The following is a 12,394-nucleotide window of genomic DNA, read 5'->3' as shown; positions in this document are numbered from 1 at the left end:
ATTGGCACCCCTGGTTAAGATGTGTTATTTAGCTTCTCATAAATTGAGTTTTGTTCAAAATAATATAGGACCACGATGGAAAAAAGAGTAAAATACAACCTTTAACTCAAGTGAATTTATTCAGTAGTAAAAAAATCCCACATTAAGAAATAATTATTTAACATCAAATCATGTGTGCCACAATTATTAGCACCCCTGATGTTAATACTTTGTACAACCCCCTTTTGCCAATAAAACAGCACCTTATCTTCTCCTGTAATGTTTCACAAGATGGGAGAATACAGAAAGAGGGATCTTTGACCATTCCTCTTTGCACATTCTCTCTAAATCATCCAACGACCTGGGTCCTCTCCTCTGCACTCTCCTCTTCAGCTCACCCCACAGGTTTTCAATGGGGTTGAGGTCTGGGGACTGAGATGGCCATGGGAGGAGCTTGATTCTGTGTGCGGTGAACCATTTCTGTGTAGATTTGGCCACATGTTTAGGGTCATTATCTTGCTGAAAGACCCAGTGACGCCCCATCTTCAGCTTTCGGGCAGAAGCCACCAGATTTTGTTTTAAAATGTCCTGGTATTTTAGAGCATTCATGATGCCATGCACCCTAACAAGGTTCCCAGGGCCTTTAGAAGAGAAACAGGCCCACAGCATCACTGATCCCCCGCCGTATTTCACAATGGGCATGAGGTGCTTTTCTGCATACTCAGCTCTTGTGTTACGCCAGACCCACTTAGAGCATTTGTTGCCAAAAAGCTCTATCTTTGTTTCATCTGACCAAAGCACACGGTCCCAGTTGAAGTCATAGTACCGCTTAGCAAACTCCAAACGTTTGCGTTTATGATTGTGAGTGAGAAATGGTTTCTTCCGTGCATGCCTCCCAAACAGCTTGTTGGCATGTAGATAGCGCCTGATGGTTGTTTTGGAGACTTTGTGACCCCAAGAAGCTACCATTTGTTGCAATTCTGTAACAGTGAGCTTTGGAGAACTTTTTATTTCTCTTATCATCCTCCTCACTGTGCGTGGTGGCAAAATAAACTTGCGTCCTCGTCCAGGCTTGTTTACCACTGTTCCAGTTGTTTTAAACTTCTTAATAATTCCTCTGACAGTAGATATGGACAGGTGTAGGCGAGTAGCGATTTTCTTGTAGCCATTGCCTGACTTGTGAAGGTCAACACACATCTGCCTCACTTGAATGGTATGTTCCTTTGTCTTTCCCATGTTGAAGATAAATGGCCTCTGTGTCACGTCATATTTATACCCCAGGGAAACAGGAAGTTGTGAATTACTAATTAAATGTTCCTACATACTCTGATCAACTTCGTAAACTACTGTAGAAGTGACAGAAATACTTTTATTAAATTTATTTCCTAAGAATTGTTAGGGGTGCCAATAATTGTGGAACAGGTGATTTTATGAAGAATAATTATTTCTTAGTCAGGGATTTTATTTCCCCCTTAAAATTTACTTGAGTTAAAGGTTGGACTTTACTTTTTTTCCCATTGTGTTCCTATATTATTTTGAACAAAACTCAATTTATGAGAAGCTAAAGAACACATCTTAACCAGGGGTGCCAATAATTATGGAGGGCACTGTATGTTTGCATATGCCATTGACTCAGTGTGTAATGTGTGAACATTGAATAAAAACTTTACTTTTTGAATAATTATTTCCATTAAATGGGAGAATTTATCCCACAATTTCATTGCAGTTCCCAGACAGCATGAATGCACACTTAAGAGTAGCTTGCTCTTACAGCCTACAACACTGTGGACAGGCAGTCAACCTTGCTAGTGACGGGTTGGACCCGTTGCTGCTATGTGATTGGCTGATTCGACATATGCATTAATGTGCAGTTGGACAGGTGTACCTAATAAAGTGGCCAGTGAGTGTATAACTGCATACCCAATAGAAGACAGCTCTGGTAGGCAAGAATACTCACTGATGGTATTGTTGGGGGTAGGGACACATACTATGCAAATAATTGATGCCAGAAGCTGATAGGAAAGATGCACTTTTTGTAAAACGTACTAAGAAATGTTAAGTAGACATTACTGTTGCTTCAAACTGCAACAAAGCAGTAAAGGTCAATCAACACCTTTAACACCTGTTCTTTAACACCTTGCAAATAAACTCTGAAATGCACTGCCAAATAGCATCTAAGAACTCAACTTGTAGTCTAATTTAATATTATGTAAAGATTATTCAACTTACGAAATTTGCTGTGTAGACTCGCTGTGAACTTAGACCCAGATCTCTGTAAATCTCATTGCTTTGTAAAAGTGTCTGTTGTTCAAAGTGGTATATAAATAAACTTGAACTCTGAGAGTGTGTATTTGGTCTCATGCTCATATCCACACTTCCTGTGTGCTTCCTCAGCACAACCCAGCTGATTAATTTGAGCTGTAGTCAGGACCATGAGTATAATTAGTCAAGCCTAAATCAAGGCAGAGGCAGAAGATGAATATTGTTCATATTATTGCACTGTATTCTTGCTAAGGTATTAATAGAAACATTTATTATTACCTCTACTCAGTAAATATGAATCATATCTGTTGCAGCTGTACACGTGTGATACTCAGACAGGCATCTAAAAAAAGAGAGTCTATTACAGCTCCACTAAAGTACCATAGTGTAGTAGCAGCATTCTAGTCAAAAGTGGAAATGACAAAAATGCTATTCCCTCTATTACAGTGATTCTGAAACTGATTTTTTAAAGGAACAACTGCTAAATAATGCTGTCAGTGTTGCTGTTCTCTACATAAAACCCTTTAAATCATTATTTCCTCAAGTATAATCCTGCAAACATTATGGAAGGTTTGGCAAGAAATAATGAGGACATGTATAAATCTAAAAGGGTTTATATAAACTGACGTATTTTTCGCACTCTATTTTCTAATGTTAAATAGAGTTAATTACAGGAAGAAATTCTCACTGACCACTGAATTTATTTTGTTATTGGGTTTATTCTAACGTTATATAGAGTTAATTACAGGTAGATACTCTCACTGAACACTGACTTTATTATGTTTATTGGGTTCATTCTAATGTTGTATAGAGTTAATTACAGGTAGACATCACTGAACATTGACTTTATTATGTTTTTTGGGGGGTTTATTCTAACGTTATATAGAGTTAATTACAGACAGATACTCTCACTGACCACTGACTTTGTTCTGTTTGTTGGGTTTATTCTAATGTTGTATAGAGTTAATTACAGGTAGACATTACTGACCACTGACTTTATTATATTTATTTGGGTTTATTCTAATGTTATATAGAGTCAATTACAGGTAGACACCATCAATATCCACTGACTGTATATTTATTTGGGTTTATTTTAATGTTATATAGAGTCAATTACAGGTAGATACTCTCACTGACCACTGACTTTATTATGTTTATTTGGGTTTATTCTAATGTTTTATATATAGTTAATTACAGGTAGATACTCTCACTGACCACTGACTTTCTTCTGTTTATTTGGGTTTATTCTAATGTTGTATAGAGTTAATTACAGGTAGACACTCTCACTGACCTCTAACTTTATTATGTTTATTTGGTTTTTTACTAATGTTATATAGAGTTAATTACAGGTAGACACTCTTACTGACCACTGACTTTATTACTGTATGTTTATCTTGGTTTATTCTAATGTTATAAAGAGTAAATTACAGGAAGGAACTCTCACTGAACACTGATTTTATTATGCTTATTTAGGTTTATTCTAATGTTATATAGAGTTAATTAGAGGTAGACACTCTTACTGAACACTGACTTTATTATGTTTATTTGGGTTTATTCCAATGTTACATAGAGTTATATACAGGTAGACACTCTCACTGACCACTGACTTTATTATGTTTATTTGGGTTTATTCTAATGTTATATAGTTAATTATAGGTAGATACTCCCACTGAACACTGACTTCATGTTAATTTTATACCTGAAATTGGTCTTTGTATTGACCACAGTACCTCCACACACAGATTTGTTGGTCTTCTCTACCAAGACAAAAGTGGCACTCGTCATTGAAGATGACCCACTGTCATGCTGAGTCACCCCATGACTACCCACTAAGTTTCATTCCTGTTGGTTGATTCCATCTTGATGATGAGTGTATATTACAATAAAAAGAACATGTTTAATAGCTTTGTTCCACCAGTCAATGGTCCAATATTGTTTTTCAGGTGGCCTTTTGTCTGATCTCCAGCAAGTGATTTCTTGTTCAGCTCAGATTGAGTTTGTCCTTTTGGACAAAAAAACATCTCCACCACACCCTTCCTCCTCCCTCCCCATTCCACGTTTCGTGTCAGCTTCATTTATATTGACTTGGGAAATGAAACCACATGCAGCATAAAGGAGAGCTCCCTCCACAAAGAGTGTGCTGTTCATGACGAACGTTCAGATAAAGATTTCTCCCATCAACTGCAGCCACAAAGAGGACATTGTGTGGGTTCTTTCTGTCTGACTGCGGCCTGCGGTTTCATGTGAGTGCTCCTCTGTCAGTGAAGGCCTCACACAGCTAGTAAATGGAACCCTGGAGCATGTCTGGATCTGCTTGATTAAGAAGCTCCAGAGAGTGAAGAACCGAAGGAACAAAATGAGCCTTTTTAACAGTCGCTGAGTCTGACCTAGGAAGTCAACGAGGGGTGGGGAACACAGGCCAGCCCTATTACTGAGGGTCAGCTTTCACTGGAAGGCTGTGGAATGTGCTCTGATGTACAGCATTCATTAGGACCATAGCATGGACCACCCAATGCAGAGAAAGCAGGCCTGATATAAGTGTGAAAAAAAGTAACCAGACAGAAACAACCAACAAGAGACAAAAACATGTCATGCACTATCTTGCTTTTGTCATGGTGGACATGTTGAACGAATCTGTGTCAAGATCTCGTCTTGAAAACAGAATCAGACGCTATGCCATTGCCTGCCAAATCTCCAGAGCTATCTTTGATTGAAAATCTGCAGGATCTGTGTGAGAATATTAGAATATCATAGGATGGATTATCACAGGTTTCCATTAGTGTTAGTCGATATACCGGTTCTTTTGGTATACCGTAGGAAAACTTAGAACACGTATGCATTTTTCTCATACCGCCATACCACTAGAGGCGCTGCAGAGCGCTGTGTAGAACAGCACCGCCAAAGAAGCAAGCTGGGAAAGCTCGCTAGCTAATGATAGCCAGGTAGCATAACAATCTTATAACACTGGAGGTGTACTTTTACATTCTTCAGCTATTTTTCTGCTAATTTTGTGGGAGAAATGTAAACCCAATAGTAATCAAAGCCTTAATTTAAAGCCTTAGAGTTTCATATTATATGTCATATATAATCATAACAGTACAGTAAGTCACAAAACTATATAAAAGCCCAGTCATTCAAAAAAATAATAATAATAAAACAATAAAAATACCCGTGATATACCATGAAACTGTCAGAGTCTTGAAAGATACCGTGATAGACATTTTTGGTCATACAGCCCAGTACTACTCTGTACTCTATATAACCTCTATTAATGTTGCATTAGTAGTTACCTTCAAGATGTAGATACAGACAATAGAATCTCAGACTAGCAGGCTAAGAAACAGTTTCTTTCCCAGAGCAGAACTCCCTCTGCATACCCAAATCCATAAGAACTTATTCATTCATTATATCTTGCACTACTTTTCTCCTGTAACTTTGCACCACCAATCTGGTATTGCTCCTATTACTTTTAGTATACTGAATTGCTACTACCGTATTTTTCGGACTATAAGGCGCACCGTATTATAAGGCGCACGATGAGTGAACGGTCTATTTTTAGTGTTAGTCCATACACAAGGCGCACTGGATTATAAGGCGCACTAAATGAAACTTTATTTATATCAGTAACAATAACTCTGAGCAATAAATCCTTCACAATATCTGTGAAAAATAACAACATCTCTGAGCAATAAATCAACAAGCACAGCAAGTACGTATTACTCCGCGACGCTCCTGACAACGGTAGCCGCAACGCTCCGACAGACCATAATATTATGTTGAAGCACAGCAAGTACGTATTACTCCGCGACGCTCCTGACAACGGTAGCCGCAACGCTCCGACAGACCATAATATTATGTTGAAGCACAGCAAGTACGTATTACTCCGCGACGCTCCTGACAACGGTAGCCGCAACGCTCCGACAGACCATAATATTATGTTGAAGCACAGCAAGTACGTATTACTCCGCGACGCTCCTGACAACGGTAGCCGCAACGCTCCGACAGACCATAATATTATGTTGAAGCACAGCAAGTACGTATTACTCCGCGACGCTCCTGACAACGGTAGCCGCAACGCTCCGACAGACCATAATATTATGTTGAAGCACAGCAAGTACCGCATTACTCCGCGAGGCTTCTGACTATAATAGCGTGTTGTGCCGAATTCGGTGAATAAAACGGTTTTAAAACAGAGATAAAGATTGGATAAGTTTCATTTCTGGATGAAGTGATTTCCAGCGCTGTTTGGATATAACTGTGGATTACAGGAGACTGGATTGATGGATTCTCTTTAGTCTGGACGCGTTTTGAAGGTAGGACCTGTGGCTGAGCGCGGGTGTGTGTTCGGGGGGTGGCGGCAGTGACCGGAGGTTACCCCAGGACAAAAGGAGAGCCTTTTATTACTGGAAACATGCGCTCTGACGCAGCTCTAATTCATGAAACAAACATCCTACAGTAAAAGCACAGTTCTGGAATCCGGAGAGCCAGACGGTTCGAATGGTGTATGACATGACCGCATTCGATGAAATATGGACGAACGATAAACGCAAATATGAGAGTTATGAATTATTAAAATCATAACCAAGGCATATTTCGCCCTAAATGTTTATTTTCTGAAAGGATATTCCGCTAAATAGGCTAAATAGCTCAAAAGCAGAGATTCTAAGCTTTAAAATGGTATATTGGATGTCTATATTGAACCTGTAACTGTTCATAACTATTCAGAAACACAGCCAGTTATGAAATATTAAATATTTCTGGCCCGCCGGTGGGCCAGCGCGTGTTAAGAGGTTAACTTTACTTAGAAGTGGGCGCTAAAAAGAAACAGTTTGTGCTATTACCCCAGAACGGGTGGAAAGGAAAGTTTACCGGCACCTTGTTCTGGCCACGGAGCTACAGTGGAAACTAGCTACCCTGAACCACAGCCGAGAGGCAGTACGGCAGTCAAAGGTAACCGCGTGCTAGCCCAAGAGGGGGATCTTTTTCTGGCGTGGGTGAGGAATTCTGCACAACAGAGCGCCGTGTATCACATAAAAATCGAGGTCAGTAAACACAAGCAAAATCCATACACAAGGCGCACTGCATTATAAGGCGCAATGACGATTTTTGGGAAAAAATAAGTATTTTAAATGCGCCTTATAGCCCGAAAAATACGGTACATATTTGGGTTTTATATTATATTATACTTATTTTCTTTTTGTAATTAAAAAAAAAAAGTTGAATGTTTTATGGATATACAGCTCTGGAAAAAAATAGGAGACCACCTAAAAATTTTACCAAATTGAAAACCTCTGGAATATTATTAAGAGGAAGATGGATGATGCCATCAAGCCATCAAACCAAGCTTAACTGCATGATTTTTCGCACCAGGAGTGACATAAAATTATCCAAAAGCAGTGTGCAAGACTGGTGGAGGTGAACATGCCAAAATGCATTTAAACTGTGATTTAAAAACAGGATTATTCCACCAAATATTGATTTCTTTATTAATATAAACTTGTTTTCTTTGCATTTTTTGAGGTCTGAAAGCTCTGCATCTTTTTTGTTACTTCAGCCATTTCTCATTTTCTGCAAATAAATGCTCTAAATGATGACATTTTAATTTGGAAATTGGGAGAAATGTTGTCTGTTGTTTATAGAATAAAACAACCATGTTCATTTTACTCAAACATAAACCTAAAAATAGCAAAATCAGAGAAACTGGTTCAGAAACTGAAGTGGTCTCTTATTTTTTTCCAGAACTGTATAACTATTGGATTTATATTGTCTTGGAATTTCCTTGTGTCATGTACAATGACAATAAAGCTTTATTCTATTCTATAAAGTTTTACTCTATATGCCTTACACATTTACTACACACTACTTCTGTATGTGGAAGAGTTCCAATTTCAGTCTACACTTTTAATAATTTATTGTTCTTTGTAACTTTTCATCATCCAATTAAATACCATTACAGAACCATACTTCCTAAATGGATGCAACTATTTTGGCATTTGAATCAATTATCAATTGGTCAATTATGAATCCATGGAAAAGATATTCACCAGAAACATGGAGTAAGCTAAAGAATACGCCATGCTTATGAAGCATGACTTTCTAGGCTTTCAGTAGTGTCAAATGTTTAGATAGACTTCAGTAATTAACCAGTAACATAGAGATACACACATACAGACTTACATCAGGGCTGGCGAGTTTGGAGATGTCTGGGTAAAGGTAATAGGTGATGCCCTTTGCAGCACCAGGGAGAGTGACCCCTCTGAAGAACAGGATCAGCAGCATGAGGTACGGAAATGTAGCTGTAAAATACACCACCTACAGATACACCAGACCAAGTGTGAGCAAACTATGGTTCAAGCACCTTTGTAAACAATGTAATAAATTCATATTGGTAAAAACTTGGCAATATGATAAGTGATCACAATCCAGGCCCATGATGAAAACGATATATATATATATATAAAAAAAAGAAATTATAAATTTTAATTAAAAGAAAGCTCACATAACAGTTAATCTGTAGACAGAGTTCAACCCTGCTATCTGGCATGTTCCAACGTAAAAAAAAAAAAAAAAAAACCTGTTTGAGAGTGGTTTTGCTTTGGGGCATGGTGTCTGAATGACATAAGTAGACTGAACTTATGACATAACTTATGATTATAACACCAACTAAACTGAATATCATTCATCTTTGGGATGTGGTAGAACAGAAAATAAATCTCATCATGCAATCATCTCGTCATGGCCAAATGTGGTGCAAAATATATGCCCCAAAGAACTGATATGTTACAGAACATATATACAGTATGCAGTGTCTTGTGAAACTATTCATAGCCCTTGAACTTTTCCACATTTGTCACCTTACAACCACAAACTTAAATTAGGATTTTAAGTGACAGACCAATGCAAGTATTGCATAAGTGTGAAGTGGAACGAAAACAGAAGTGGTTTGTTATAGAACACTAGTGAACAAACAGCATCATAAAGACCAAGGAACTCACCAGACAGGTCAGAGATAAAGTTGTGGAGAAGTTTAAAGCAGGGTTAGGTTATAAAAACAAATCCCAAGCTTTAAACTTGTACAATCCATCATCCAAAAATAGAAAAAGTATTCTACACCTGCAAACCTACCAAGTCATGGCCATTCACCCAAACTGACAGATCAAGCAAGAAGAGAACTAATCAGAGAAGCAGCCAAGAGGCCCATGGTCACTCTGGAGGAGCTGCAGAAATACACAGCTCTGGTGGGAGAATCTATATACAGGACAACTATTATAAGTCTTGAGCTCCACAAATACAGTACTGAAACTCTGCACTACAATACACAAAGTACTGGTCCCTTCCAACGGACTTGCACTACACACCCAATACCTGCACTACTGATATACTGCACTGTCATACAAACTTTAATTCCCCATAAACTGTGAATTTTAAGAATGTTACGCACTCATTCACTTTACCAGCCTTAAGCTATATACCATATACCCTATTTGCACTACTGTTATATACTATTTATACTGTCATTCCATCTCAATCACCATCAATATTGCACTGTTGTCTTCCGTCTTACGTATGTTCTTGTGTTCTTGTTTTATTGTACATATAGTGTCTCCCACTCTTTTATATTATATATCTATTCCTTTTTTTTACTTATATTTATATATCTATTTCTCCCTCACACTACTGCACCTTGTTTTTGTCTCATGTATGTCTATTTGTGTCCCTGCTGTATTGTACCCATAGTGTCTCCCATTCTCTTTTATTATGTCTATTATCTGTACTTGCTGTAAAATTGGGAAGGAGAGTAACGTAATTCCAATTCTCCGTATGTTCTGTACATATGCAGTATTGACAATAAAACTACTTGACTTGACTTGATATGGCCTTTATGGAAGAGTGTCAAGTGTCAAGAAGAAATTCACTGTTAAAAGAAACATATGCATTGCAGCAAACATGAGGAAGAAGCTGTTGTGATCAGATGAGACCAATGTTGAAGTTTCTGGCCTAAATGCAAAGCCCTATATGGCGAGGAAAAGTAACTCTGCTCATCACCCTGAACACACCATTCCCACTGTGAAACATGGTGGTGGCAGCATCATGCTGTGGGAATGATTTTCTTCAGAAGGAACAGGGAAGCTGGTCAGAGTTAATGGGAAGATGGATGGAGCTAAATACAGGGCAATCCTGTAAGAAAACCTGTTGAAGGCAACAAAATACTTGAGACTGGGAATGAGAATTACCTTCCAGCAAGACAATGACCCTAAACATAAAGCCAGAGGTATAGTGTGAAATGGTTTAAAACAAAACATATTCATGGTTTGAAATGGCCCAGTCTTAAATCGCTTTGAGCATTTGAGGCAAGATGTAAAAATTACAGTTCACAGAGGCTCTCCATCCAACTCGGCTGAGCTTGAGCTGTTTTGTAAAGAAGAATAACCAACAATCTCAGATTTTAGATGCGCAAAGCCGGTAGAGACAAATCCCAAAGCACCTACAGTTGAAATTGTAGCGAATAGTGGCTCTACTAGGTGTTGATATAGGGGGGATCATTACTTGTGTACGTCACACATTTCAGATTTTTATTTGTCGATGTTTGTCGATCCCTTAAAATTTCAATATATTAAATGGTAACACTTTACCTGGATGGTCCCTTTTAGGGCCTTGTTGATGCTCAACTGACATTCAACTAACACTGAACTGAATGTCTGTTAAATGTAACTTAACCCTATGTTGAATGTATATGATTCAAAATAGAACCAAACCCTACCCCTAAACCTAACCTTAACCCTTAATCAACCATAAAATCTAACCCTACACCTAACCCTAACCCTAACCTTAACCTAAGCTTAAAATCTAACCCTAAACCCAATCCAAAAATATAAAGATAAGCGTTTGGGTTAGAGTTGAATGTAGGGTTTTATTCAATAGAGAATCATTTACTTTCACCTTTTAGTTCATTTGCATTTAATAGACGTGTAGTTGAATGTTAGTTGAATGTCAGTTGAGCATCAAAGAGGCCATCAAATGGACCATCCAAGTAAAGTGTTACCAATTAAATTTAAGTGTGTGGTTGTAAAGTGACAAAATGTGGAAAAGTTCAAGGGGTATGAATACTTTTGCAAGCCACTGTATATGGACCACATGTTCAACATTTAAACTGTGTGTGTGTGTGTGTGTCAGCTGACCTTGCCAGTAGATTTCACTCCCTTCCAGATGCAGAAGTAACAGATTGTCCAGACCAGGATTAGACACAGCACCAGGTCATAGTGTGGAAGACCCAGAAAATCATCGTTTCTTACCCTTTGCACACGATTCCTGACAATATATACAACACACGCACACACACACACACACACACACACACACACACACACACACACACACACACACACACACACACACACAAACACAGACACGCACCTCTGAGAGGACAACTCTCCAACAGAGGATGTATTCAACTAACTAGTCCACCCTCACTTACACATACATGTATACTGTAACACTTAACATGTTTACTTAACTATAACATTATATATACAGGTCAAGCTTAACATTATGACCACCTCCTTGTTTCTACACTCATTATCCTTCATTTAGGACACTTTAGGACACTTTGTAGTTTTATAAGAACAGATTGTAGTCCTGTATATTTATTGTTTCTCTCTATACTTTTTCTTTCACCTTGTTCTTTAATGACCAGGACCCCACAGGAGAGACCACCACAGAACAGCTAGAGTATTATTTGAGTGACGGTTTACCATTATTACCAGCAGTGCATGGACACTGATTGGCATGGTGGTGGTGTATAAGGTGTAAGTGTGTGTTGTGCACTTTTAATGTTGGTGGACTATTGATAGTCCAGAGTCCAGCAATGACACTGAGGTATTTAAAAACTCCAGCAGCACTGCTGCGTCTGATCCACTCACTGCAAATTATTTCATGCATTTTGATGCATGAATCGGTTTTAACTGGTTGTGGTCTGCCCTGAGATGAAGAAAGCTGGAGGAGCGCAGCTGATGGTGGTGGAAATACAGCTTTATGAGCTCCACATGTGGCCATCTCACGCACGCAGACCGTAAACTCAAACACTGGGCCGGCGGACGCAGATGTTTCACTTCCAGAGTTTATTTCAGAGGGGTTCTCATCAACACACATAAAC

At 38.5% G+C, this 12,394-nt stretch overlaps 1 protein-coding gene across 2 annotated transcripts in view; it reads right to left on the bottom strand.

Moving 5' to 3' along the window:
- LOC103025111 (sodium- and chloride-dependent GABA transporter 2) overlaps nucleotides 1-12,394 on the bottom strand; it is a 50,638-nt gene that overhangs the window by 23,260 nt on the left and 14,984 nt on the right. For both annotated transcript variants that reach the window (XM_022671360.2, XM_049473803.1), the window contains exons 7-8: nucleotides 11,421-11,550; nucleotides 8,419-8,553 (exon numbers count right to left, since the gene is read on the bottom strand). In XM_022671360.2, the coding sequence (XP_022527081.2) occupies nucleotides 8,419-8,553; nucleotides 11,421-11,550 (265 nt within the window). The remainder of the gene's footprint in view (nucleotides 1-8,418; nucleotides 8,554-11,420; nucleotides 11,551-12,394) is intronic.

This window comes from Astyanax mexicanus, chromosome 2 (assembly GCF_023375975.1).
Source record: "Astyanax mexicanus isolate ESR-SI-001 chromosome 2, AstMex3_surface, whole genome shotgun sequence".
NCBI lineage: Eukaryota > Metazoa > Chordata > Actinopteri > Characiformes > Acestrorhamphidae > Astyanax > Astyanax mexicanus.
Note: the sequence above shows the minus strand (reverse complement) of the source record. Positions and strands in the feature narration are given on the sequence as shown.